Below are 27,056 nucleotides of genomic sequence, written 5' to 3'. Positions count from 1 at the left end.
CATTGGTGAGCTCACTGGGTAGTCTCAAAAGCCTGATGGGACAAAAGGGGAAGAGGAATAGCAGACACTAGTATAATACCTAGTGTGGACAAAAAGGGGCCACATACTAAACCCAAAAAGCTCAGGGCAGGCCTGTGCCGTGGCCTTGTAAACTCAGAGACCTAAAATAACCACGAAGGGTGGTCTGAAATTAAAACTTTTTAAACAGAAGCAGTTTACGGTTGGCAGCCATGTCCTAAGGCAGTATTTTTCCCAAACGAAAGTTAATTTTCACCTTAAGCCTGTAGGCTGTCTTTCATCTAAATAACATACCTGATTAATAGGTGCCTTTGCAAAATAACTTCCCTGCACCAGGGCAGAGACCCCCCCCCCATCCTCATTGTTAATGTTATCTTGGTTATCTTGTTAACTATCCTGTACCCACCTATGTGAAAGAAGTACGTGGCCATTCAATCCCAGAGGTTTCCCTGCTTTGCTTTCTCCCACCTCCCTAATCTATCACCAATGAATTTCTTGTAACCCACATGTGTCTTCTCCTTTGATTGTAATCTGTAAAGCAAGACTGCCATTCTCCAGCGCATTATTTCAATCCGTTGAGATTTTGGCTCCCCGACATCAAATTAATTCACACAAAACTCTTCACAGGTTTGAATGTTTTCTTACGTTAACACTAGTTTATAAGAAAGGAAGAAACAGGCTTAAAGAGATAAGTCACTTGTCCAGGATCACTTAGCCAATCAGCAGTGTAAACCCAGGTCAGACCTCCACCCAATTCATTGGTGAAGGTTTAACAGCCGCTGAGAATCTTCTGCCCTCTCTGGGTGGGCCTTCGTAATACCCTCCCCAAACCAGGAGTCTCTGAACAAGTGTCCAGGCTTGGAGCTGTAGAAAGATACACAGCTAATAAAATTTGGAACGCATACAACCCTTGAAGCCCAGTCCAGAGGCCCAAGGTTTCCTCGCAAGACTACCAAGAGAATGCGCATGCGCGCTAAAGTGGTGGCCCGAAGGCTAGGGGAGGGGCCGACAGGATCCAATTTGGGGGTGTGGTGGCCGTGAGAACCCTGAAATACAGCGGTGAATGCACAGGAAGAATATAGCCTGAAGGGAACTTGTCGAGGGAAAAGCCTGAGTTAGGAAAAGAGGTGAGAGGGCGAGAGTACCCGGCAAAAGCCCCACTCTCTAGCTCTGGGTACGGTGTCCAGGAAGGTTCCTTTACTGCAGGTGGGCGTGGCTGAGCCTAACCTTTTGAAGCCTTACGGTGGCCGGGAAGGAAAGAACTCGAAGAATCGGCGCAGTGAAGCGGGCAGGACGGCCTAGAAGGCTCACATCACTGGAAGAGGCGGGTTTATTGGAGGGGGGGAAAAGGAATGGAGCCTGTGGGAAGCGCACATGTTGGCCGAGAAAGTTCTGGAAGTTCGGAGCAGGCGGTGTGTCCACCAGGTGAGAACAGGCTACTGGGAGGGGGAAGTACGGTGGCCGGATTGGTTCCTTCGTAGCCGGAAGCAGCTCCCTTAGAGGCGTGGCTGAGGCGTTCTCGCCGGGTACGGTGGCCGGCGGGTCGGGGAAAAGGGTGAAATCTCGCGCGATCGCGCTGGCGCCGTCGGGGACGGGGCGGGGCTGGCGGCGGGGGCGGGGACCCGGAGCGGGAAGATGGCGGCGGCGCAAGAGACGGACGGGGCCGGCAGCGCCGTGGTGGCGGCCGGAGGAGGCGGCTCCGGTCAGGTACGGAGGCCGAGAGGGGCCTGAGGGGTTCTTCCCCACCCGGGGGTCCTCCCACGGGGCGTGTCCTGCCCCTTTTCGCGGAATCCCGTGCATCGGGGGCTCCTTGCCCAGAGGGACCTTGAATACCGGGCCCAGGCGGCCCGAGAGGCCGGACAGTGCGGGGAGCGGGGCCCTGTTACGCGCCAGGTCCCCTGCACGCTCGCGCTGGGTGGCCACCAGGCTTATTGCTCGAGCCGGAGACAGTGGCGCGGAGGGACGCAGACTTGTACCCAGGTTGCCTAGGTTCTCGACTCCCGATTCCAGGCTCCCGGCCGTTCCCGGAGTGGTCTGGCGTTCAGGGTTTCTTGCAGTGCCTGAGTTGTGGGCAGTGATTGATTAATTGGGAGTTTTGTCTCTCTGGGGAAGTTAGGTAATCATCGTAAAGGTCACAGGCTGTGGAGGTTGACAGACCCATTTTACAGATGGGAAGACAAGGAACAGCGAAACTAAGGCGCTAGCAGAAGGTCACCCAGGTTGGGTTTGGGATTCATTACATGTAGCAGTTACCAGACATTGCTGAACCAGGGAAGTCAAGACTGGGATGGGTGTACTTTTATCATAAACTAACCCTATGGGGGAATTAGTCCAGCTGCTGGTGACTTCTGACCCATTAACTAAACTGAGGCTGCAGAACATACTAGCTAGTTCAGGCAGCCACCCTTTATGCAGTAAGGGAATTGATGGAGTGACAGCAAGGTGCTGTCGACTCACCCACCGGGATGTCACTGACATGTGGGAGGCAGCACAGGAGAGAAGAGCTCAGGTTGGGAGGGGAGAATGAAGCTGACTTTCTCTGACCTTGTGCTAGTTCTTTTCTCTCTTTGGGCCCTTATTTCTCCAGTGGTAAATGGAGGGGTTAGACAGGAGGGCCAGCCATGTGATGGGCCACAAAGATGGCCACAGCTGTGTCCCTGCCATCAGTGGTGTGGGAGAGAAGACTGGCATGTAAAGAATTATAATCCTGGATGACTAGGGTGGTGACAAAAGTCTGTATCTGGGACTGAGGGAGCCAAGAGGAGGGGCAAATAATATCACCTGGGAGGATACCTGGATGAGATTTGTGTGATAGAGCCTGACCTACCTGGTTTAACATCTTCATCCAGGGCCTGGCCCTGGGGGCAGCCTCAGGAAATGTTTGTTGAATTAGCACTCAGTTCCTGTCTTCAGGGGCTTCCCAGTCTTGCTAAAAGATCTTTTTCCCTGTTGATTACTGTATGTGTGTGTGTGTGGGGGGGGTGATGGGACAGACTAGAGCTCAGGTTGCTCTGATTGCCCTGCGCTTCCAGAGACCCCCGCGCCCCCCCCCCCACACACCCTAGTCTTTTCTCATTCCATCTCTGCTTAAAACCTTTTGATAAAGTACAAATGCTTTAGCAGATCAAGGCCTTGTACGATCTGACTTCTTTCGGGCTACACGAGGATGTCTCAGCCTCAGCACTTACTGACATTTTGGATTGGATAATTCTTCACTTTGGGGGGCTGTCCTGTGCACTTTGGGATATTTAGCAGCATCCTTGGCCTCTACACACTAGGTATCAGTAACACACGTACCCCTCCCCATTTGTGACAACCAACAATGTCTTCAAACATTGCTAAATGTTCCCTGCATGAGAACCACTGGATGAGAGAAGCATCTTCCACTCTGAAACTCTTATTTTCAGGAGTGTGCCTCTCTATCTCTTCCTCATAGCCTGTGCACGTTTCTCCCTTCTTTACCTGGTTGATCCTTACTAGTCCTGTACATCTCAGATGTTCTCTCCCCTAGGAAGCCCTCTCTGACCCTCGCAGACTGGGTCAGGGCTCCCACAGCCTCCTGGGCTCTCATGTCCCAAGCCCTGCCCACACTGGGTTGTCACTGTCCATCTATCTCCTCCACTGGATGGGAGCGTCTGGAGGGCAGAACTGGGACTGTCTTGGTCATCACTGTGTCCCCAGCACAGCCCAGCAGAGGACCTGACATAGAGCAGGTGCTCAGTGTCTGTAGAATAAATGGATCTTGAGGCAGAGGCTAGGCTGAGGTGGAATTCCCACAGTGGATCCAGGTGCGCAGTGAGGACATGCCCGAAAGCCTGTCTTCACACTCCCAGCCCTGGCCCAGCTTCATGGTCTTAGCTATTTCCTGGGCCCCTTAGTGGGTGTTCCTGGGGATTGTGTGTGAGATTGGACATGTGGGTCCAAGAGGAGGAACTGTGTCTTAGTCACTGCTGTGTCCACAGCCACCACCACCCTGCCCTGGCCTGTGGGGTCTAGACAGGCCTTGGCAGTCTCATGCTCCAGCCAGCCTGCTCCTTCTTCAGCCGGGGCTGAGATACAGGGCCCACAGATCCAGCATTCATTCCTTCAGTTAATGTGTGTTTTGTCCCTGCTATAGGCTATGCCTGCCCCATGTTAATGCTGGAGATAAGCTGTGAACAAAACAGAGGCCCTGCCTTCTTGGAGCTCACGTTCTACTTGAGGGCTTTAGAGTAGGGGTAGAAGAAGAGAGAGGGACTAACAGTGAGTATGATGAATAGTAAACTGTATAGTGGGTCAGATGGTAAGAAATGCCATGGACAGAAGTAAAGCCAGGAGAGGGATGGGAAGTGAGGGGTGGGTAGGAGGGTTGCAATTTAAACAGGGTAGTCTGGGGCAGCCTCTCTGAGAAGGTGGCATTTAAACAAAGACTTGAAGGAGATGAAGATGGGAGGCATGTAGATACATGGGGGAAAAGCCTTTCAGGTAAAGGGAACACTCAGTGCAAAGGCCCTGAGGTGGGAAGTGCCTAGTGTGAGGAAGGAACAGTGAGGGGGCTGGTGTGGCTGGAGGCAGTGAATGAGGGGAGATAGATGAGAGCAGGGAGGGAGCCTGATGAAGCCCTTGGGGGCCATGGTAAGGACTTTGCCTTCACTCTGAGGGAAGTGGGAGCTACTGGAGAGCTACCTTTTTATTGAGGTATAATTTAGATACTGTAACGTTCACCTGTTGTCAGTATAGACTTCAGTGGCTTTTAGTACATTTTGCAGTTGTGCTGTACAACGTCACCACAGTCTGGTGTTACACCACTTGCACCCCTTCAGAACATTCCCATGTTCCTTTGCAGTCACTCTCTGCCCCTAGCAGTGTTCCTTTTTATTGCTGAGTACTATTCTGTTGTACAGATTCATTACAGTTGTTCATTCATCCATTGAAGGACACTTGAGTGATTTCTAGGTATTATGAATAATGCTGAGATGGACATTTTTGTGTAAGCTTTTGCGTGGACATGGGTTCTCATTTCTCTTGGGTGTGGGATTGCTGGTTTGTGTGATGGGTACACATTTCACTTTAAGCATCAACTGTGTTTTTCCAAGCAACAGCTTCATGTTTCCCACCAGCAGTGTGCAGCCATTCTGATTTCTCCACACCCTCACCTGCTCTTGTGGCTGTCTGTCTTTTCGATGCTGGCCATCCTAATGAAGTGACATCTCATTGTGGTTTTCATTTGCATTTCCGTGGGATGGTTGCCAGCCAATTTGTCCACTATTGTGGATAAGAGAACAGACCTGGGAGCCAGCCAGATGTGAGTTCAAATCCTGGCCTGGCCTTAAGCTTCCATTTCTTGACCCACAATCAGCTCAGACCTGCTGGCAACCCTCACTTGGCCCCCCGGTGCTCCCAGGAGCAGGACTAGCCCTGAATGAGGGCTGAGCCTGCCTGATCTCATCTGCCCCTGCCCAACCCCTTCCCTGAACCTTTCCCTCTCCCCAGCACACTTTTCACCCAAATGTCAAAGACAGCTCCTAGGGAAGGCCTCCCTGACCCCCCCAATCCAAGGGTTGTCATGATCTCCCCCTGCTTATTTCCTCCAATGTACTTTTTCTGTTTACCTTTTTCTTTTATTTTCAATCCTCACTTGAGGATATTTTTTCCATTGCTTTTTTAGAGAGAGTGGAAGGGAAGGAGGGAGAGAGAGACACACATTGGTGTGAGAGAGACACATTGATTGGTTGTCTCCTGCACCCGCCCTTATGGGGTGAGGATCGAGCCTGCAACTGAGGTACATGCCCTTGGCCGCGGGCTGACACTCTAACCACTGAGCCAGACCAGCTAGGGCCTGTTTACCATTTTTAATTACCCTGTTTACTATTCTGTAGGTGTTTTCCCTCTAGATCCTGAGCTCAAGAAGGGCAGGCCAGAGCTGTGTGGCTGCCACCAGTCCTACCGCCTAGCATATAGGGCCTGGCACACAGTGAGTGCTCAGGAAATATTTCTTTCAACACATGAAGGAAATCTTTTCTGAACAAAGTATACCTGTATTTTCACAATCTGGCCCTTGAGTCAGAAAGGGGAAGGGTCAGAGAAGTGATGCGCCCAAGATCTCACAGCTGGGAACGGTGGGACAAGGCTCCCACCTTCTATCATGGAGCTGTCCTGCACTTGGGAGATGACAGGGAAGAGCACTTGCTGGTAGAGGGACAGGGAGTGACAAATGACACCTTTAACAAACACTGGCCTCAGCTCCCTGGCAGCCCCATCTGGCCAGGGGGCCTGCTGTTCCTGCTCCCCAGGGCTTTCTAAGCGACAGAAGAAGACATTGCAGAGGAGTGGGCTCGGGGCTGTGGCAGGGGGAGGGCTGAGCAGTGGGGACCTGAGCGGGTGGATGGAGGTAGATTTGGGTGGCCAGGGTGCTGGGGGCAAGCCCTTCAGGGAGCATTTGTTTATTCCACAGGTATTTATCGAGCCCCTGGGTTGGGTAATGCTCCCACCTGACAGTTCTGGCCCTGCCTCTGGAAGGCTGAGGGGTGAGGGGACAGAGCTGGGAGGATGGAAGAGGGCAGGACGGGAAGTCAGCAGGTTCAAGGAGAGAGGCGGGAAGAATTTCTCCATCTTGGGCCTTTCCAGACATTCTGAGCTTGTTTCCAAGCAAAGAGCCTTCCTTTGGGCAGCCCTGCCTGACTTGCTAGCCTGCCCATTCCGTTATCCTGCAGCTGCCGTCCTTAGCTTCCCTGAACCTCCATTTGCCCACATGGAGATGTTTGCAGTTCCAGCCCACAGGATGGCGTGTGCTGTGTTTGTGACACTCACCTTTGTTGTGGCTCACAGCAGTGTGGCTCACTCTCTGGTTGCATTTTTCTGTGTCTGCCTCGCCTGCTGTTTCAGGAGCTTCGGAAGGGATGAGCCCTGTGCAGGGTCAGCCACAGAGGAGGCCTCAGGAACTGTTTGCTCAGGGAAGGACCTTCCAGATAAACCCATGCTTGCACCTGCCATATAGTCCCTTCTGCATTGTCCCTCATAGTCACCTCCATATCCTTGCTCCCTGGGCCCCGGGCCTGGCCCCAGGGAGCAATGGCTAGTCCTCAGAGTCAGACTGTGTTTCTCACCCCCTTTGTTTCTGCACCTGCTACTTCCCTCATTGTCTCCTCTGCACTGGCCACTTGTTATATTTTAGGTCTCAGCTGATGTCCCTTCTTCCAGGAAGCCCTCCCTGACCCCCAGGCTGGACCAGATGCCCCCTTTGTGCTCAGCCCTGTGCCAGGCTGCATCCAGGTTGCATTCTCCCTCCTTATCCTGATCTTTGTCTCCTGCAGGTGACCAGCAATGGCAGCATTGGGAGGGACCTGCCAGCGGAGACCCAGCCCCAGAACCCACCCCAGCCAGCCCCCAACGCCTGGCAGGTCATCAGAGGTGTGCTGTTCAGGTGAGCAGATGCTGCTTTGCTCTTGTTCATTGAAAAAAGTGCAAATAAGAAGAAAGGAAAGACTCCTTGAGGATGGCTATCATTTCTGTATTGGTGGGGAGCCATATTTTTTTTCTGCATGGTAGAATTTTTTTAATGTGGTAAAATATGCCACATTATTAATATTCTAAGGCTGCTGTAACTAATAGAACAAACTGGGTGACTTAAACAACAGAAATTAATTTCTCACAATTCTGGAGGCCAGAAGTCCGAGATCAAGGGCATGTCTGGTTTCTCCTGAGGCCCCTCCTTGGCTTGTAGATGACTGTCTTCCAGTATCTTCATCTGGTCTTTCCTCTGGGTGCCAGTGTCCTAACCTCCTCTTCTTCTGAGGATACCAGTCCTATTGGATTAGGGCCCACCCTGTGTACTCACTTAGCCTTAGTCATCTCTTTAGAGGCCCTGTCTCCAAATATGGTCACTGAGGTAGTGAGGGTTAGGACTTCACAAATGAACTGAGTACAATTCAGATGCAACATACACATTACGTGAAACTTACCATTTTAACTATTTCTGAGTGTAACATTCAGTGGCGTTAAGTATATTGACATTATACAACCATAATCACCATTCGTCTCCACAACTTTTTCCCCTTCCCAAATGAAACTCTGTCCCCATTAAACACTAACTCCTCATTTTCACTTCCTGCCAGCTCCTGGCTCCCAGCTTTCTACTTTCTGTCTGAATTTGACTGCTCTCAGTACCTCATTTAAGTGGAATCATATAGTCCATCTTTTTGCCACTGGCTGCTGCTGATCCATTTAGTTGTGATTCGTATGGCCATTCCTGGGCAGTGGGAGCACAGGGTGTGCCTTCTCTAAGCCTGGCCTCTGACTGAGGCACTAGGGAGATACTGGGTGGGGTGGCGGAAACAAACCTGGGCTGGGTATTCTCTCTGCCTGTCTAGATCTGGAGACAGGGCCTTTGTTTATCCATTGCAAAATGGACATTTCTTTTTCTTTTGGGGGAGGTATTTTAGGAAAATGGTTAAGAGATCATGCCATGCAGTCAGGCAGCCACTTTCTCCCCTTATTGGTTCTAAGGGATTACAGAACATCATTGTTTAAAACAGTCACCCCTTTGGCTAGAACCAGATGCAAGGGAGCCTGGGAAGTGTGGTCTTTATTTTGGGAGACTGAGCACCCTGCTGAAAAGCAGGGGCTCTATTTCTGAGGAAGAACAGGATAGTGGTTCAGGGGGAGCAATGTCTCATCTCTTCCATGCCAACTTATTAGTCCCCCCCCCCCCCAAACTTGTAACTAATACATGCTTACTATACAAAATGAAACAATTCAAATAATACAGAAGAGTATAAAGAAGAAAGTAACAAGGAAGTATAACATTTGGTGGTCATTCTATAAACACATACCTGTAATTGGCCTTAAATGAGATTATAGAAGGATGCTCACAGAGTTGTTCAAAATAGAGAAAAATTGGGAGCAGCCTGCTTGTCAAAAATAGGGGATGAGTTACTGAAATTGGGGGGTGGGGAAGGTAGCATCAGACGGTGTCTAAGAGCCCAGGCCTGCTCTTACACCTCGGCCCTCCCCCCCTACCTAATTTTTGTGACGTGGTCAGGTGATTGCCCCTCTGATGCCTGATTTTCCACCTCAGAGAGAAATCCTAAGTGTTTGCTCACGGGTCATCAAAAGAGCCCTGGCTGGTGTGGGTCAATTGGTTGGGCATTGTCATGTGCATCGAAAGGTTGATGGTTCGATTCCTGGTCAAGGCACATGTCTTGGTTGCGGGCCTGATCTTCTTTCAGGGGTGTGCAGGAGGCAGCCAATCGATGTTCCCCTTTGATCAATATTCTACTCTCACATCGATGTTTTGTTTTTGTTTTTTTTTCTTAAATATATCTTTATTTTCAGAGAGAGGAAGGGAGAGGGAGAAAGAGAGAAACATCAATGATAAGAGTTGTCATTGATCAGCTGCCTCCTGCATGTCCCCGACTGGGGATCGAGCCTGCAACCTGGGCATGTGCCCTGACCAGGAATCCAACTTCAGTCTCCTGGATCCTAGGTCAATGCTCAACCGCTGAGCCACACCTGGCCAGGCTCACATTGCTGTTTCTGTCTCTCTTTCTCCCTCCCTCTCCCTTCCTCTCCCTTCTTCTCTCTCTAAAAGTCAGTAAAAAAAATCTTTAAAAAGCTGCACACTCAGTCAAAGTTGACTATGATTGCTTTTGTTCACTGTTTAAAAAACCTTTTCACATATATTATAAAGAGATACAGCTGAAAGCCCACAATCCTTGATGTAGTCACTGATCACATTCTGGTGGGGGGCAGACCTGCTGCCTTCCTGGTGTCCTCTGAGACAGTCATACAGAACACTGAGAAGCTGTGCAGGAAAGAAACTCCACATTTTCAGCCAGAACACTCGCACGTCATTCCTGACATGTACCCCAAGCTGCTTCAACTGCGGAGCTCCTGTCAGTCTTCTCTGTTCCTCTCCTCCTCCCATGTCTGAAAGGACTCAGCATTTTCTTACATATCAGTTTCTTTCTCTGCTCCAAGCAGCTATGAATAGGGATTATTTTTGTCTTTCCCTTCATTTTTACATGAGGCAGCCTATTTTACACAGTTCTGCACCTTGACTTTTTCATTAGCAATGTATCTTAGAAATCTTTCCACATCGGTGCATAAAGGAACTGCCTGCAGATAGGCATTTTTTATACAGCCACAGCATAGGCTAATTTCCTTCCTTAGAGCCGGGCAGCCCCAAACATCAGTTCAGAGTCTTTCCTGGAGCTCTCAAAATGGAATCCAGGCTTTGTTTGGATGGGTCTGTGAACTCCCCGAAGCTTCGAGCAGATTGCATTAAATGGCCTTTTTTGAGGGTAGGCTCCATGGTTCTTAGCACATCCTCACATTCCACCAGTGGTTACCTGGGGAGGGAGTGGGATGGGAGTTGGGTGGATAAATGGATGAGGGGCGGCAGGGAGAGTTTTCACTGTGTATCTTTTCATAAACTTAAGTTTTTTCTAGACCCATGGAAGTGATATCTGTTTAGGGTGGGAGAGGAGATTTAAAGTCTCTTTTATTTGCTTACTCTGGAAGGTTGAAAAGGGTTAGGTAAGGGCTAGTCCCCTGTAGGCCTGGCATCCTCTGGCGGGGACTTCCTGGCCTAGAATGCATGGGTGGAGGGCAGTGTCCACGAGGCCTCTGAATGGGTCTCCAAAACTGGATGTATGAGTACATACAGATGTTCTTGTGTTCTTCAGGGTGCTGGGGATCTGGAATTCTGAAAAGGCCTGGTCCAATCTTCCTTGCTTTACAGGGGACCCGGAAGACCATAGGGGTTGGAACCCTTACAGGTCACACACTAAGCCAGGGCAAAGCTGCCAGTGGGCGTCCCTGCTCCCACACTCTCCCGTCCACTCAAATGGGAGCTTCTCTTGGAGGCGGAGGGGTCCCCAGAGATTGTTGGTGCTAGACCTTCTCCAGCCGTGTGCGTCAGGGACTTCTTGGGGAGGCAGCAGATGGCTCTCTGGGCCATGGCTCCTGAGACCCCACACCCCAGGGCTCCATGATTCAATAGGCAGAGACAAGTTCCCCTGCCTGATCCTGCCCTTTGGTGTGTTATGGGACTCAACAGGGAGGCACCCTACCCACACCAGAATTCCCTCGTATTTTTCCATTCCAAAGCTTTTTGTATGCCTTTTTCCTATGATGAAAATAACAACTAACAGCTAACACTTCTACACGCTGGCCAGGACCATTTTAACCATTTTTAGCGTATAGTTCCGTGGCATTAAGCACATTCACGCTGTTGTGCTACTGTCACCACCATCCATCTCAGAACTTTTTCATCATGCCCAGTTGACACTCTGTTCCCGTTAAACACTAACTCCCATGTTCCCCTCTTACCAACCCAGTTTTGTTGTGTTTTTAATATAGGCTATTACACAAAAACAGACTCATTCTATACACCTTCATCTTGCCTTTTTCTTTTAACAGTGTATCCTGGAAATACCTCCATCAGTTACAATTCTAAGACTGAAATATTGTGTCAAGTCAATTTTGTGAATTGAGAAAATGACTCTAAAATATTTATTTTAACTAAAATAGGGTCATTTCATTTTTATTTTTTTTCTATCATGTTATCTGAATATGGTACTTCTAAAGCTCTCCCAACATACATTTTGAGGGTCTTATAACAAATTCTGAAACTTCAAAGTTCAGTGGTTTTGAACTCAAATTTTTTTTGTTTGTTTCTACTGGTTCTTACTCATAGTGTCTTGTTTCCTTGTGCACCTGCCTTATCTTTGGTTGTGTGTTGGTCATTATACTTGAAAAATTATATTTAGGAAAAATTTCAGGCCTGGGATGAACACAGTTTCCTCCAGAGAGGACTTGGTTTGCTTCTGCTGGCTCCCTGGGGCATTAGCCATCCAGGCCTCCCTAGTTCCAGGCTCCAGCCCTGCCCACCTGGTGTATGACTCCTGGGGAGCTGGGCAAGCTTGCTTCTTATCATCCTGGGCCTGGAGCCCTGTGGGGTCTTAGCTTCTTGGAGGGTAGGTCCCTGGTTACCTTGTGCGGGCCCCCAGGCTAGCATTTCTGTAACCCATCAAAATACCTAGCAAATGTTCTCAGTCACAGAAAGAAGCTTCCAGTACCCCTTTACTCCTTTGGGTTCCAATCTTCCCTCTGGTTTCTGCCGGGTGAATCTTCAGTCATCCATTCTTCAATGCTTTGTTGTTGTTAATCCTCACCTGAGGATATTTTTTCCATTGCTTTTTCAAGAGTGGGAGAGAGGGAGAGAGAGAGAGAGAAACATCGATGTGAGAGAGACACATGGATTGGTTATCTCCTGCACCCACTCCGACTGGAGCCAGGGAGCCAACCTGTGACCCAGGGATGTGCCCTTGACTGGGAATTGAACCCATGACCCTTCGGTGCTTGGGCTGACTCTCTGACCATGGAGCCACACCAGCCAGGGCCATTCTTCAGTGCTTTTAAGAATATATATTGACATAGGTTCCTGTGTAAACGTAATTAAAAATATATGAAAGAGAACATATATGAGCAGTATATATTCTTGTTATGTCAAGGTACGTAATTATATATATAACGAACATTGATAGTCTTAGTCTATTCATTTTGATGAAGTTTTTCCAAGTTGTTTCCAGCAGGAGAGTTGGTCTGAATAACTTAGCCCATTGCCACTAAAAGTCTGGACTAATCCATTAGTTACTGTCTGCCTCTCCAGTTTTCAGTTGAGGTTTCTAAAATGCTGCTCTCTGAGGTTCTGTGCTTGTAAAACACTGGAATTTAAATTCTTTGGGTTCTTTCATTTTGGGATTCCAGGGGATTGGGACATTATGTTTTCTAGGTCTGAGGTTTTGAGGGTCCAAGCCCCTGTACCCTGTGGTCACCAGGAGATCCTGGAGGTCTTGGCGTAGGGGGTCTGGCATGGAGACCAGGGCAGTGCCAGGCCCCCACCACTAGCAAACAGTGGCATCTGGGGTTTCTCCCTGGACATGGCCTTTGGGGGCATCTTATCTCTCACCAGTCCTGTGACTGCCTTCTCAGAGACCCTCCCTGGTCACCAGCCCCAGGCCAGGCCCCAGCAAGTTCGAGTCAGAAGGAAGTTAGGTGGATCCATGTCGGAAGGAAAAGGCTTGGTTGGGGACTCACCACCTGCCCTGCTTCTCTCCTCAGGATCTTCATCATCTGGGCCATCAGCAGCTGTTTCCGCCGAGGGCAGGCCCCTCAGGACCAGGTGGGCCCCGGAGGAGCCCCACGCGTCGCCAGCCGCAACCTGTTCCCCAAAGACACTTTAATGGTAACTGCTGGTTAGGAGGCCAGACAAGGGAGTGGCAGGTGCCAGGGAGGGTGTGGGGGAGTGACATGGGCAGTGATCTGGTTCCCAGTTACTGTCAGGTGTGTGAATGGGTCCAGAGCTCAGGAACTCTGGGTCTGTCCATAACCCATGAAACCTGTCACCCAAGTGACACCCATAAGGAAAAAGTAAATTCTTTTGGTCTGTGGGGGTTCTACCTCTGGGGAAGAGGGACATCTAAGGAGTCACTCATTTGTTTAAAAAATATCTTAACATGGTCCTTAATGTATTTTATTTCAAAATTATGTTCAGGCTTTAAAAGTTGCAGGGGAGGGAAAGGAAAGAAGAGGCCGAGGAGAGGCGGGAGTGGGCAGAGGCAGGGGAAGGAAGAACCCAAAGCTGTCGGGTATCAGGAGCATCTGAAACAAGTGTTCAGACCCCAGTAATCCAGGCTCCTCCCACTTTTGTGGTTCTCTACAGTTCTGGGATTCCCAGTTTCCCAAAATTCTAGTCAGCAGGGTGACCATTGCTCGGCTGTTCTTGGTCAGTGGGCCTTCAGGGCTCTGGACAAAGATGGCCACGGGGACTTGAGAAAGGAGGGAGTTCTCCGAGGCATGGCTTCCCTTTGTACTCAGTAGCTGGGTGACACTCCTGCAGATCTTGGCCATGCTTTATCCGTAAACCCACAGAGCTCTGACCAGGAAGGCCATAAGAGGCCAAGAAGGAAGAAGATAATTCAGGGAGGTCCTGATCCTTTCTAATCCCAAATTCTGATTGCTAGGCTGACCGTTCTTTAATTGTTTTTTGCTTATAGACATCACAGACTCAGACCAGACTAGATGTAGTGGGGGAATGAGAAAAGAGAGAATTTGTTCTGCTGGCTACTATTCTTTTCTCGCTAACCTTCCTTTTTCTAACCCCAGCAAAGTTATTCATATTAGTGTGCTGACCACTAGCCCAGTTCTTCATCTACTCTTTTTCTGTCAACCTCAGAGGCTCTTATGCGCAGCCCTAAGCTCCCCCCCTCTCCTCCCAACAGAACTTGCACGTGTACATCTCAGAGCATGAGCACTTTACAGACTTCAACGTCACATCAGCACTCTTCTGGGAGCAGCACGACCTTGTATATGGCGACTGGACTAGCGGCGAAAACTCAGATGGCTGCTATGAGCACTTTGCTGAGCTTGACATTCCGCAGGTGGGCGCATCTTCTGATTTCTGGCCCGAGACTGCTTGATTTAACCAATTCCCAGTCCTGCAACTTGGAGTTTAGGCACCAAGTCTGGCTATACCCTCAGTTCACATGCTTTGTGGCCACAGGCAGGTCCCTGAGGTCTCTGGGTAATGGCCTCCTCACATCTGCATGTGGATGGAGTTGGACTTGGTCTAGAATCCTGCCAACTACCTCTAGGATTGTGTTTCTGTGGCTTAAACCAGTGAAAGATTAGTAATCCTTGGGGCTGTTCAGTCATCACTAGTTTGTCAGGCAGCCCAGTTTGAAAATAGCAGTTAACGTTGATTAAGCACTTATTCTGTGCAGGTCACCAAGCTAGGCCAATTAATGTAAACTTTCCAGCAACCCTATAAAGTGGGAACTATTCTCTCCAGTGATGAAGACACAGGTACAGAGAGGTTAAGTGACTTACCCAAGGTCACACAGCTAGTGAGAGATTTGAACTCAGGCTATCTGGCTCTGGATTCTGGCAGCCCCAGGTTCAAATCCTGCCTCTTCCAAGAAGCCCTTCCTGACTCTCAGGCTCAGGCAGCCACCCACTCTGGGCTCTTCCCACCCAAGCCCTGCCTGTGCTGTAGGTTGTCACTTCCTGGACATGGGTCTCTCCCCACCATGGGACTGTGAGCCCTTTGAGGGTAAGGTTGGGACTGTCTTGGTAACCACTGTGCCCAAGCTCTATTTAGCAGGGAGGGGGCTGGGTGCAAAATCAATGAACGTTGAACAATCAATGAAGTTGCTGAATCAATGAAGTTGAGGTTTCCTTGGGGCTGCACTCTCATTTCTCTTTAGCTGGTCTCCTTGGCCCCCTGAGGGGGAAGGGGGCGTGTCTACTCTGTCTGTCTCTGTCTTGGTCTGTCAGGGTGGCTAGACACAAGGTGTGGACACAGACTTTCTGAGGCAGATAAACTAACCTGTGCTGATGGGCTGCTCCCACCAACACATGCCCAGGCCCCAGGCCCTTCCTTCCCTGAGGACCCAGTTAGCCTGAGGGGCAGCAAGCCAGGCACGTAAAGCCACTCCCAAGGACTTGGATCTGGCCCACCTTCCCACAGCTTTGAGGTGGGAAGGCGTTTCAGTCGCACCTGTTTTTAATTTATGGAGGTGACTGAGTCACAACATGGAGAGGCCAATGCCATTGAAAGAAGAATTAATTACTTAACGTTTCCCAAGAGGAGGAGGCTAGCCATGTCACAGAGGGCCACATGAAGAACCCCCAGGTTTATACAGGAGCAGCAGAGCAAAAGGGGAGGCCTAGGCCAGAGCCTTTACTGGAGTTTCCGCAGGAAAAACAGGGCAGGGCAGGGAAGCAGCTCAGAACTGGCTAGTTTGGATACCGTCAGCAGGCTCTGGGATAGAGGAGTGGTCTCCAGTTGTCTGGTTTCTGGTCCCAGGTGAGTTAGGGCTGCTTGGTGTGTGAGAGAGGTAGATGAAGGGCGTTGGTGGGTGTGGACTTGGGGTTGGTTGGTTTGCATGTGGAAGGCCTGTTCCAGGGCAGGTGAGTTGTTCATGGTCTGTAGGAATTAGCCCTGCAGGGGTAGTCTCTTCCCAGCCAGCTAGGTCCCCCAAGATGTTAAAACAGCATAAAATACAAAAAAACCCACGATGAACACAGAGGTGGACTTCAAAGGCTGGGAAGTGAGGAGGGTACAGTGTGGCCAAGTGAATCCAGCTCTGCGTGAAGATCAGAGAAGGCTCGGATGTGCCCTTGCCACCCACTGCGTGCCCCAGCAGGTGGCCACCTCTCTTCAGTATTCTCCTCTGTATGTGATGGGAGTGAGCATAGTCCCCCCACCTCGGCAGAGAGATGGTGAAGGGCACAGGCAGAGAGGTGGGATGCAGATGGTGAGAGGCAGAGTGGCATAGGAGCCCACAGACTGGGTTCGGGTCCACTCACTGCACATTACATAGGCTCTCTGTGTGAGCCCCAGTTGGCTTTTCTGGAAAATGGGGATAAAAAAATGACCACTGCCTGAGGTCTTCGTGTGTTGCAGGAATGTGAACCCAGTGGGTCTGGCCCCCTGTTTGACTGTTGAATGAATTAAAGTCATTACTGAGCTTCTACTTCGTGCCTGAGGGACATGCTAGGTGCCCTGGGATAATCCTGACTGCACTGCTGTGCCTTCAGCTCTCATGAGCTGCACCCTGCGGGTGGCACAGAGGCTCAGTGAGGGGAGGGGCTAGACCAGGATTCGAAGCAGAGTCTCTCTGACTCCAGTGTTGTGCTCTTAACCACTGAGCTGCATTGCCTGCCCAGCTAGAGTGTGGGGGTGGGGAAGCTGCTGGGGGCATGTTGTGAGGGGCTTTAGCATTTCCTTTTCCCTCTGCGCCTGCCTTGCAGAGCGTTCAGCAGAACGGCTCCATCTACATCCACGTCTACTTCACCAAGAGCGGCTTCCACCCGGACCCCCGGCAGAAGGCCCTGTACCGCCGGCTTGCCACGGTCCACATGTCTCGGAGTAAGTCAGTCTCCGCAGCCCAGGCAGCCAGCAGCCCGGGCATCCCAAGTGCAGGGCCGTGAATCCCAGGGCCGCAAGGACTGGCAGGAACACTGCCCAGGGAGGCTGGGATTGGCGGGCCACCTTTTGTGCTTCTGTAGACATCCCTTTGGCAGACAGGAGAGCAGTGGGCTTAGAAAGAGCAGGTGGACAAGGGGACTTTTGAAGGGGAGGTGATGGGCCAGCTCCTGTGCAGTACCTAGTTTGGTAGACATAGATGCTCAAGAGTAGCCTGTGGATGGACGATGGGTCGATTGACACTCCAGAATAGCCTACGAATGGACAGTGGGTTGACCCACACTCTAGAAAAGTTGTATCCCTGGCTGGGTGGCTCGGTTGGAGCATCCTCTTGTACACCAAAAGGGTTGTGGGTTCATTTCCCAGTCAGGGCACATACCTGGTTTGAGGGTTCAATCCCAGGTCGGGCCCTAGATGGTTTGGCTCAGTGGTTAGAGCATTGGCCCGTGGACTGAAGGGTCTCAAGTTCAATTCCAGCCAAGGGCACATACCTCGGTTGCAGACTTGATCCCCTGCAATGTTTCTCTCTCTCTCTCTCTTCTTCCTTCCCTCTCTCCCTCTCTCCCTTCCACTTTCTCTGAAAAGCAATGAAGAAATATCCTCCTGTGAGGAAAAAAAAAAAAAAAAATCCCCAGTTGGGGCTGTGTTCAGAAGGCTACACTGATGTTTCTCCCCCCCACCTTTCCTCTCTTCAAAATCAATGAAAATATATTCTTGGGTGAGGATAAACACAGGATTTAAGAAGTTTAAAAAAATATCCCAAAGGGTGATCATTTTTTTGTTATTATCTACACTGGATTGAACAAAAAGTTGGTGACCCAGTGCCCCATGTGTGCCAAGCGCTGTTTTAAGTGAGCGTGCCTAGAATGTGCTCTGCGGATGTTCCACCCGCTGCCTTCCATGTAGCGGGATCTGTGAGGGTGGGAGCAGAGGCGAGCTGAGGAGATGTGGCCTGCAGGGGCTGTCCCTAAGGACATGTCCCCAAAAGTGGGATTCCTCAGGGGCCTGGGATAGAAATGCCTGACACCTCAGAGGTTGCCTTGAATGTTACCCAGGTGGGTGGCTGCCTGCTTGCATCTTCTTTACCCTCATCAGTGCCATATTTTTTGTGATTTTGCTTTTGGTGAAAGATCCTTGTTGCTATTTTCACAGTCACTGTGACAGGTGTCGGTGTGGTCTGCAAAGTAGAGTCTGCAGCCTGGTGGAGCTGGAAGGCCCCCCAGGATCACCCAGGCTTACCTCACAGCTGGGACCCCTTGGAGCTGGCCACCCAAGGTCTCAAATGTGTCAGTGGTAGAAGTGATGGATGATATTTGTGATAACAGTAAGAGCAGCAGGCCCTGGGCTGAAAGCCTAAGTCCGTTTCTGGAAATGTTTTTGAACTTGAGCTTGTGTGTAGAATCCAGAAGCCTCCAGCCCTGGTTCTGAGTGGGTGGGAGGGATCTGGGCCCTGTGGTTTGTGTGTATGTGACTTGCAGGGACAGTCCCCCTGGCTGGGCTCTCTAGTGGTCCTGCGAAGAAGAGGTGGGGCTTTTATCCCCATTCTCTAGAGGGGGGACAGAGGCCCAGGGAAGTGACAGCTCTCCAATGTCCCTTAGCTTGTGTGAGACTCTAGGGCTCCCGCTCTTGGCAGCTCCCTTCCCATTTCCCCATCTCTCCCTGGCCCTCGGGGGGCAGAATGGAGAAGTCACAGGAAGGGCAGGCTGCATTTGTCCCAGTATAAAGAAGAGCTGAAAAATACCCAAGCACGGTGGAGGTGAGGAGATCAGGCATAAGCAAACACCGGCCCCTTCCTCCTGGAAAGTCTTGGCAGGGTGGCAGAGAGCCTGTGGCCAGCCTGGCCTCTGCAAGAGGAAGTGAGGTCTCCTCTTGGCTGGGGATTCACAGCCCCAGAGTATTTCTCACACTGGTGGTTCTAGGCCTTCTCCGGAACCGTCGCAGCTCGCCTGTTTATCTTCATGTGTTCCACTAGTCAGCACTGGGCCCAGTCCTGTGTAGGGGATATGTCAGTGTTGAAAATGGACTTATCCCCTCCTGGGGTTCACAGACAGGTTGAAGGGACAGACAGCAAACACACCAATGGGCGGGTGAATTGGAGGCAGTGATGGACTGTTGTGAAGGAAATACAAATGGCAAGGAGCACGGCTGGCGGCCTCCTTGAGTTGGATGGGCAGGGAAGCCTTGTGGAAGAGGGTTATTTGACCAGGGACTTGAAGGGTGAGAAGGAGCTAACCAGGAAACTTCCAGCCTTGGGTACAAGCCAGGGATGGAGCAGCGAGACTGAAGGCCCCAGGTTGGCGCATTTGGCACAGTTGAGGGGGGAGAGGAGTAAGGCCAGTGAGGGTGGGAGGGGCAAGGGCTGAGAGGTAGGTGGGGCTTGTGAGCATCTAGCATCAAAGGCACCCTGCTTGGTGTCACTGTAAAGATGGGAAAGTGGGGCTGGATGAGGTTTGAGAGGGCAGCTCGGACTTCCAAGTCACTGTTATCATCAGTTGGCAATTTGGATAATGGGAGCTGGGAAACCAGTGAGCAGGTCTGTATACCCCAGGTGCCAGCAGGTCTCATGTCCACCCCTCTCCCTGCCTCCCCTCCACAGTGATCAACAAATACAAGCGCCGGCGGTTTCAGAAAACCAAGAACCTGTTGACAGGAGAGACGGAAGCTGACCCAGAAATGATCAAGGTAAAGGAGCGGAACTCTTGGGTCCTGGGGGCGTCGGACGGTTCACAGCCAGCAGCCACACAGGCTCTCGTCTGGCACCACCACTGAGCTGTTGTGGGGGCTCGGTCATCTCTTCACCTCTCTGACCCTCAGTTTCCCTCTGGAAATAGGGTTAGGAAGCTGAGCTACCTCTCAGGGAATGGGGGGCCCGGGGGATCCCATTTTCACATGGGAAGACTTGCCCGCAGTGTCATAGCCAAGAAGTCAGGCCCAGAGTCATGCCCAGGCAGCCAGACAGAGTAGGGACCAATAATGAGCCTCCAGTAGGAATTCTTCTGGGCAGGCTGGGGGTGCCAGGGTGTTAACCTGTGCTGGGTGCCAGGAACCTTCCTCTCTGCAAGGTGGACCCAGGCAGGCGGACCATGAGTATGGAGGCTGCATGCAAGGTCCCCTTTGCAGCCTGGCGTATGGTCCCATCTAGATCTGCAGGCCTGAGTTTTCTGCTTTGTCAGGTGGCTGGGTATCTAGGGTTGTGGAGTCTGTAAAGGCTGGCATGGGGGCTGGCCCGGGTGAGCCCTTGGCCAACAGTCACTGTGACGGTTGCTCTTTTGCTGTCACGATTGTCATGGGAGACTTCAGGAGGAAGGGAGAAGGTGCCTCTGAGGCCCACTGCTCCCCTACCTCCCCTCAGAGGGCCGAGGACTATGGGCCTGTAGAAGTGATCTCCCACTGGCACCCCAACATCACCATCAACATCGTGGATGACCACACACCGTGGGTGAAGGGCAGCGTGCCTCCGCCCCTGGACCAATGTGAGGCCCCCAGCACCCTTGTCTCCTGGGTCTCCATCTACCCAAACTCCCCACCTTGCCCCACCCCTCCCTAAATACTCCCCTTTCTTCCTTGTCCCCTGTCCTCCAGTCTCTGTCAGGGGGCCCATCTGAATATCCACCTTTGTTCTGGAAGGCCTGAGGGATCTCCCTACCCTTGCGGGTGCCCCTGGCTATAGCCCAGGCTGAGCAGTGCCCCTGCCCCACTTGCCTGCAGATGTGAAGTTTGATGCCGTGAGTGGTGACTACTACCCCATCATCTACTTCAATGATTACTGGAACCTGCAGAAGGACTACTACCCCATCAATGAGAGCCTGGCCAGCCTGCCGCTCCGCGTCTCCTTCTGTCCTCTCTCGCTCTGGCGCTGGCAGCTCTATGCTGCCCAGAGCACCAAGTCACCCTGGAACTTCCTGGGTGATGAGCTGTACGAGCAGTCCGACGAGGAGCAGGACTCTGTGAAGGTGAGGTGGGGGTAGGGGTGGGGGTGAGGGCTTCCCAGCACCCTCCTGGGCTGCAGGCCGGGAAGGGGAAGTGGGCCAGGCTGGTAGCCTGGACACCTCTGGCCAGTGCTCCCCTGACCAGTTTCACAACCTCCCAGGTGCCCTCCGCACCTTCAGCCCTGGCTGATATTGGGATCCCATCTCTGAGGCTTCTGTGGTCCTCCTTGTCACAGCTTTTCTGTCCCCTTGGCCAGGCCCTCCAGGTCTGGACCTCCCCTCTCTGCTCCTGTTCCATAGCCTATTTCTCTTTGACTTTGGGCTCTGACAATGTCTCTGCTCCCGTGGCCTTGAGTATCTCCCGGTGTCCTCGTCTTTCTCTGCCTGTGTCTGATATTGAGACTCGGTTGTGCTTGCCTGCGGTTGTCTTCCATTTTGGGTTTATGTTCCTCCTCCGACTGTCCTTTCATCTATCTCTCTGTCTCTCCTCTCTTCTATATGTCTGCCTGTTTCTCTCTATCACTCGCTCGCCTCTCCATGCCCATCTGTCCATCTCTGGCTTGTGTGCACTCTCCCTCTCTGGGCAGCCCCAGGGGTCAGGCATGTGAGCAGGTTCTTCTGGGCATCCAGGAGGAGAGGTGAGCCCCCCAGCGAAGGGATGGTAGCGCTCACAGGCATCTCCCTCCACCCCACCTCTAGGTTGCCCTCCTAGAGACCAACCCCTACCTGCTGGCACTCACCATCATCGTGTCCATCGTCCACAGTGTCTTTGAGTTCCTGGCATTCAAGAACGGTAGGGGTGGGACCCTGGGGCCTATGAGAGGCCATGGGGGGCTGAGGATGGGACCATGCTTGGGGGGGATAGGTTTTGCCCCTCTCTTTCCTCCACTCCCCACAGGTCTTCTCCCTACTGGGGAGTCTTATCAGCCCCACTCTCCAGGGGCCTAGTGAACTGGCGAGGATCGCCCCAAAACTCCCAGTCCAGAAACTCCCATCCACTGGGTGTGGTGCCTGGGGAGGGGCTGGACTGGGGAACTCCGAGGCCAGGAGCAGGGAAGCCCCAGAGCTGCTCCCGTTACCCTGCCCAGCAGGTTGCCTGCTGGGAAAGGCCCCTCAGGGCTGAGTGGACAGAGCCCACCTGAGTGGGAAGGTGACAGCCTGGTCCACAGAAGACCCCTATATTCCAAAGGCCAACAGTGCTGATGGCCGGGGTTTGAAGGGACTGGCCATGGGGCAGGCACTATTCTGAGTGCCCTCATTAATTAGCCCATTGAGTCCTCAGCCACAGCCCCATGAGGAAGCCTGTTGTTACCTCCATGCTTACGATGAGGAAGCAGAGGCTCAGGGAGGTTAGGTAGCTTGCCTGTAGTCACACAGCTCCCAATTGGCAGAGCCAGGATTTGGACCCAAGTAGCTGGCTCCAGCACCCATGTTCATCCTCTAGGCCCTACCAGCCACTCCTTCCTTTCCTAGAGAACCCCAGTCTGAAGGAGGCCTGTGCTCTGCAGCTTCTGGAAATGGCAGCAGTAATCAATATTATTAGTATAAGACAATATTGCCAGGATTAAGAGTTACATTCTAGAAGACTGTAAAATCAGAACTGAACAGTAAGTGCCAACCACTGGTAGGGAGTCTGTCGGCTGTGGCATGTGGAGCACTCACTGTGCCTGGGCAGGTGTCGGTTTACAAACACTGCTGTTGACTGAGCTGGGTCAGCTAAGATCCCTCTTCCTGATGAGAAATGAAGGCATATAGTGGGTGGTCACTCACCCAAGGTCACACAGCAGGGGTGTGTGCCCTGGATGAGCCCAGCTTTATACCCCATGCTGCTGCCTCCCTGGTCTGGGTCAGGACTTGGATCCCCTGACCCCCACCAGAACCCCATCTCCAGATCCATCCTCCCTGGTCAGGATTGGGGGGTTTCTGTGAATGTTCCCTTTAAGTCTCAGGGTTTGATGGGGGAGCCTGAGTGTGCCGGAGCTCCAAAATCAACCAGAGCAGGTGGACGGCCAAGGCTCACAGTGCAAAGCTGGCCCTGTGTGACCGCAGGCCTAGCTTCGCCTCTAAGACAGGCAAAGATGGGAAGCCACTTGTGGCTGCAAGTATTAAGCACTCAATCTAGGCAGGGTCAGCCGGTGCTGTTATCCCTGTTTGGCTGATAGGGAGCCCAGGGCTCAGAGAGGGCTGACCTGGGTTGGGTCCAGGAGCAGCATTGGAAGGGGCTCCAATTGGAGACCAGAGCCTGGGGCCCTTGTGTGTACCCCAGTTGTCTGTGGGCCACTTCCACAGAAGTGGTTTCAGGGTGGTGGGTGGGGGGGATGGTTTCGGAACACATGTCCTAGGTCTTCCCAACCAGGGGAGGCAGCCTGGCACCAGGTGGACAGCCCAGGTCTGGTGTCACAAAGACCCAGCTTCTGGTCAGATTATGCCAGGCCAGGCTGTCAGACCTTGGGAAAATGGCTTCTCTGACCAACTCTTAGCACCTGGCACATGGTGACATGACAGCAGTCAGTCACCAATCGAGGGACTGCATTCTGCGGGCTGGTGTCAGATGTGAGGACTGCAGAGGTCCCGCCTGTCCAGTGCTCCAGGGCGCACCCAAGCAGCAGAGGCACTTTATAGGGGAGGGTCCATGTGTACCCCCTCCACCCTTGGATGACCCAGCACCTCCCCTGGGGTCTGAGGAGGGTGGGGCCTGAGGGAGCCACAGGAAGGACTCAGCTCAACTTTGTGGCTTCCCCAAAACTTCCATGCACAGACATCCAGTTCTGGAACAGCCGGCAGTCCCTGGAGGGCTTGTCTGTGCGCTCCGTCTTCTTTGGAGTTTTCCAGTCTTTCGTGGTCCTCCTCTATATCCTGGACAATGAGACCAACTTTGTGGTCCAGGTCAGCGTCTTCATCGGGGTCCTCATTGACCTCTGGAAGATCACCAAGGTCATGGATGTCCGGGTAAGGCTGGGTGGCCATGCTGTTTTGGGGACTGCCAGGGGTTGGGAGGGGGGTTGTCTGGTCAGCCAGACCCTGGAGCTGGCCCCGGGTGTTTCCCAGTGCCTGCCACTCTCCCAGGACCAAGGGGATTTTCTTACCAGGGGATTTTTCGGGTCACATGTGGGGCAGGGGAACTGGGAACAGTGGGGAAGGGCAGGGCCTGGAACAGGCATGGGGGGTGGGAGCCAGCACGGCAGCTGACCACGGCCTCCCTCCCTGTCCGAAGCTGGACCGGGAGCACAAGGTAGCAGGAATCTTCCCCCGCCCAACCTTCAAAGACAAGTCCACATACATCGAGTCCTCGACGAAAGTGTATGACGATGTGAGTACTCTCCTCTCCAGTGGGCCACAGGGAGGGTTTCCAAGCACCACACGCTCCTGGGCTACCAGGGATGGGCCGTTGTGGGGGGAGGGACAAGACATCTGTCTGCTGACAGCACTACGCTTTATGGTCTGTGTCACACCCTCTAGTGTCACCCACCTGCCATGTATACTTCCTCTCTGAATCCAAAGTTCCCAGGGCTGCCTGGAAATTCCCCTAGGCTAGCCTGCCAGACCAGGTGTGGGTGGGTGAGGCAGGGGTGCCGGGTGGGGCCGAAGGAGCGGGATTCCAACCCAACCCTGTGCCCCGTAGATGGCATTTCGGTACCTGTCATGGATCCTCTTCCCACTTCTGGGCTGCTACGCTGTCTACAGCCTTCTGTACTTGGAGCACAAGGGCTGGTACTCCTGGGTGCTCAGCATGCTCTACGGCTTCCTGCTGACCTTCGGTGAGCCACTTGTGCCACGCTTGGCACCCCGGGTAGTGCAGGTACTCAGCAGATGGTCCTCCGTCCCCGCTGGGCTGAGCTGGGGACTCACCAGTGATCACATCAGCCCTGCCCTCCCTGGCCCTCCCAGTGCTCAGGGTCCAGTGTGGGAGACAGACTTGTCCCCAGACGGGACAACCCAGGGTGGGCAGGGGTGGCACATGGAGAGCCTCAAAGGGATGCCTGGTCCGGCCTGGGGGTCAGGGAGGGCTTCCTGGAAGCTGTGACAGCGCATTTAAGTCCTCGTCCTTGGGACCCACACAGTAAGCAGTGGACAGGACTCACAGCATGCGATGGGTGCTGGGAAGGGTCAGGGTGAGGGATGCACGTTAGCTGGCGGTCAGGGAGACCTCTCCAAGGAGATGAGACACCAAAGGAGAAAGCCGTCCAAAAGCCCTGAAGTAGGATGTGCTTGGGGGACTGGAAACAGCAAGGCAGCCATTGTGGCTGGAGTGGAGTAAGGGAGGGCAGGGAGGCCAGGAATGAGATCAGAGAGGTAGAGGATTAGGACACCCCTTCCTCTGCTCACGGGTGTGCCCTTACCACCACCAAGGCTTCATCACCATGACACCCCAGCTCTTCATCAACTACAAGCTCAAGTCTGTGGCCCATCTGCCCTGGCGCATGCTCACCTACAAGGCCCTCAACACCTTCATTGATGACCTGTTCGCCTTTGTGATCAAGATGCCCGTTATGTACCGGATCGGCTGCCTGCGGGACGGTGAGGCCTGGTGGGCGAGCAGGCGGGGGCACTGGCGGGAGGCTCCCATTGGAGCTAGGACTCAGGACTCTGGGCTGAGGGAGGTGCCCTGTTCCCAGCCTGGGGGCTCAGTCTGAGGGGGCTTGGCCCAATCTTTGCAGGACCACCCTGTCCCACCCCCATCTGATGGTGGGCCAGGCAGGCCCCTTCCCCTCACACTGCCCTTTCACCCCACCTCTAGATGTGGTCTTCTTCATCTACCTCTACCAACGGTGGATCTACCGCGTCGACCCCACACGGGTGAACGAGTTTGGCATGAGTGGCGAGGCCCCGACAGCAACTGCCCCCATGGCCGAGGCCTCAACAGCAACAGGGGCCCTCCCACCCCCACCCACTCCTGACCCTGCCACAATTACCACCGCCGCTAGGGAGGAGGCCTCTACGCCCATGCCTGCCAAGCCCACCCAGGGGGCCAGCTCTACCACCGAGCCCCAGGAAGTCCCTCCAAAACCAGCAGAGGACAAGAAAAGGGATTAACTGTTCCTGGTCATCATTGTCTGCTCCGGCTCCTGATGACCACCGCCCCTGCCGACCCAGGCCCCTCGCCTCCCTTCCCTATTGCCCTTTCCCCTGGACAGATCGGGCCGGGGCGGCAGGAGACCCCCCTTTGGGCCAGGGCCCAGTGCATGGTGTCAGGGCTGGGGCAGGCCAGGGCACATGGTTTGTGGAGGCACCGTCTGTCTGTTCGTTTTAGCCACCTTGCCCGCCAGCCCAGCACCATTGGGAATCATGGTGAAGCCGAAGCGGCACTGCTGAGGGGGTGGGCCAGGCAGGGGAGAGGCCAGGGCCCCTCTGTGGGATGCCCACGGCCGTCCATCATCTTGTCCCTCATCCCCTGACCAGCCCCCTCCTCCCAGACCGCCGTCCTTTAACACAGTCTGAATTTAATAAATTCATGTGGGTGTTTAACTTAAACTCAACCCCCCCCCCCTCGTGCCCTCCTTCCTCTGTCACCTTGGAGAGCAGGTATGGGTGGCTCTCAGGTCTGGGAAGGAGACCTGCAGGGTGAAAGACTCGGTAAAGTGGGGACAGTGACCCTCTGGGCCAGGCTCCTCTCTTACCCTTCTCCTCCTCCCAGCTGCCCTCTGATGGGGCTTCCATAACTGTTCCCATTTCACAGATGGGGAGGCTGCTTGCCATAACCTCACTGCACCTATGCTCTTCCCATGAGGCTGTGTCTGGCTGGCTGAGGCTCGATGCTTTGCCTGTGCCTACTTATTGGCTCTGAGCCTCATGCTGCCAGGCAGGATAGGAGCCCAGGCCTGCTTTGTGAGCAGACACCCACTGCCTGATCTATTTTTCTCCAGGCTTCCTCATTCAGCAGTCCGGGGACCCTGGACACGTGACCCCCCTTCTCTGTACTTATGAGCTTGCCTCCTGAGCAGGGATATGGGGTGAGCCCTCACTCAGAGTGATTCCCAGCTATAGTGCTTAGAGATGTTGGGGTGTTGTCAGCATCCCCAGAGCTGCCAGCACCAAGGACCCAGCCACGCTCTTAGTTCGTGGCTTGTGTGCCTTTCCAACAGTTCAGTGCTGGGGCTCTTCACCCACTTTATAGGCAAGGAGACTGAGGCCTCTGG

General features: G+C 52.9%; 1 protein-coding gene across 1 annotated transcript; it reads left to right on the top strand.

Annotated features, from left to right (window-relative positions):
* Positions 1 to 1,616: 1,616 nt before the first annotated feature.
* Positions 1,617 to 26,396, top strand: CLPTM1 (CLPTM1 regulator of GABA type A receptor forward trafficking). Its single transcript, XM_081119133.1, has 14 exons — positions 1,617 to 1,725; positions 7,311 to 7,420; positions 13,123 to 13,246; positions 14,283 to 14,441; positions 16,816 to 16,933; positions 19,587 to 19,672; positions 20,343 to 20,463; positions 20,699 to 20,943; positions 21,619 to 21,712; positions 23,678 to 23,868; positions 24,134 to 24,229; positions 24,542 to 24,677; positions 25,270 to 25,437; positions 25,658 to 26,396. Exons 1-14 carry the CDS (start codon positions 1,654 to 1,656, stop codon positions 25,951 to 25,953), a joined length of 2,016 nt encoding a protein of 671 aa, XP_080975259.1. The 5' UTR covers positions 1,617 to 1,653; the 3' UTR covers positions 25,954 to 26,396.
* The last annotated feature ends 660 nt before the right edge of the window (positions 26,397 to 27,056 follow it).

The sequence above is a fragment of the Miniopterus schreibersii genome (assembly GCF_964146895.1).
Source record: "Miniopterus schreibersii genome assembly, chromosome: 18".
NCBI lineage: Eukaryota > Metazoa > Chordata > Mammalia > Chiroptera > Miniopteridae > Miniopterus > Miniopterus schreibersii.
The sequence above is the reverse complement of the archived record's forward strand: the minus strand, read 5'-3'. Positions and strand labels throughout refer to the sequence as shown.

Coding starts and splice junctions, on each gene's coding strand:
- CLPTM1 (XM_081119133.1), top strand. CDS start 1,654: ATGGCGGCGGCGCAAGAGACGGACGGGGCCGGCAGCGCCGTGGTGGCG. Junction 20,464..20,698: donor GCCTCCGCCCCTGGACCAAT/GTGAGGCCCCCA, acceptor ACTTGCCTGCAG/ATGTGAAGTTTGATGCCGTG. Junction 20,944..21,618: donor AGGAGCAGGACTCTGTGAAG/GTGAGGTGGGGG, acceptor CCCCACCTCTAG/GTTGCCCTCCTAGAGACCAA.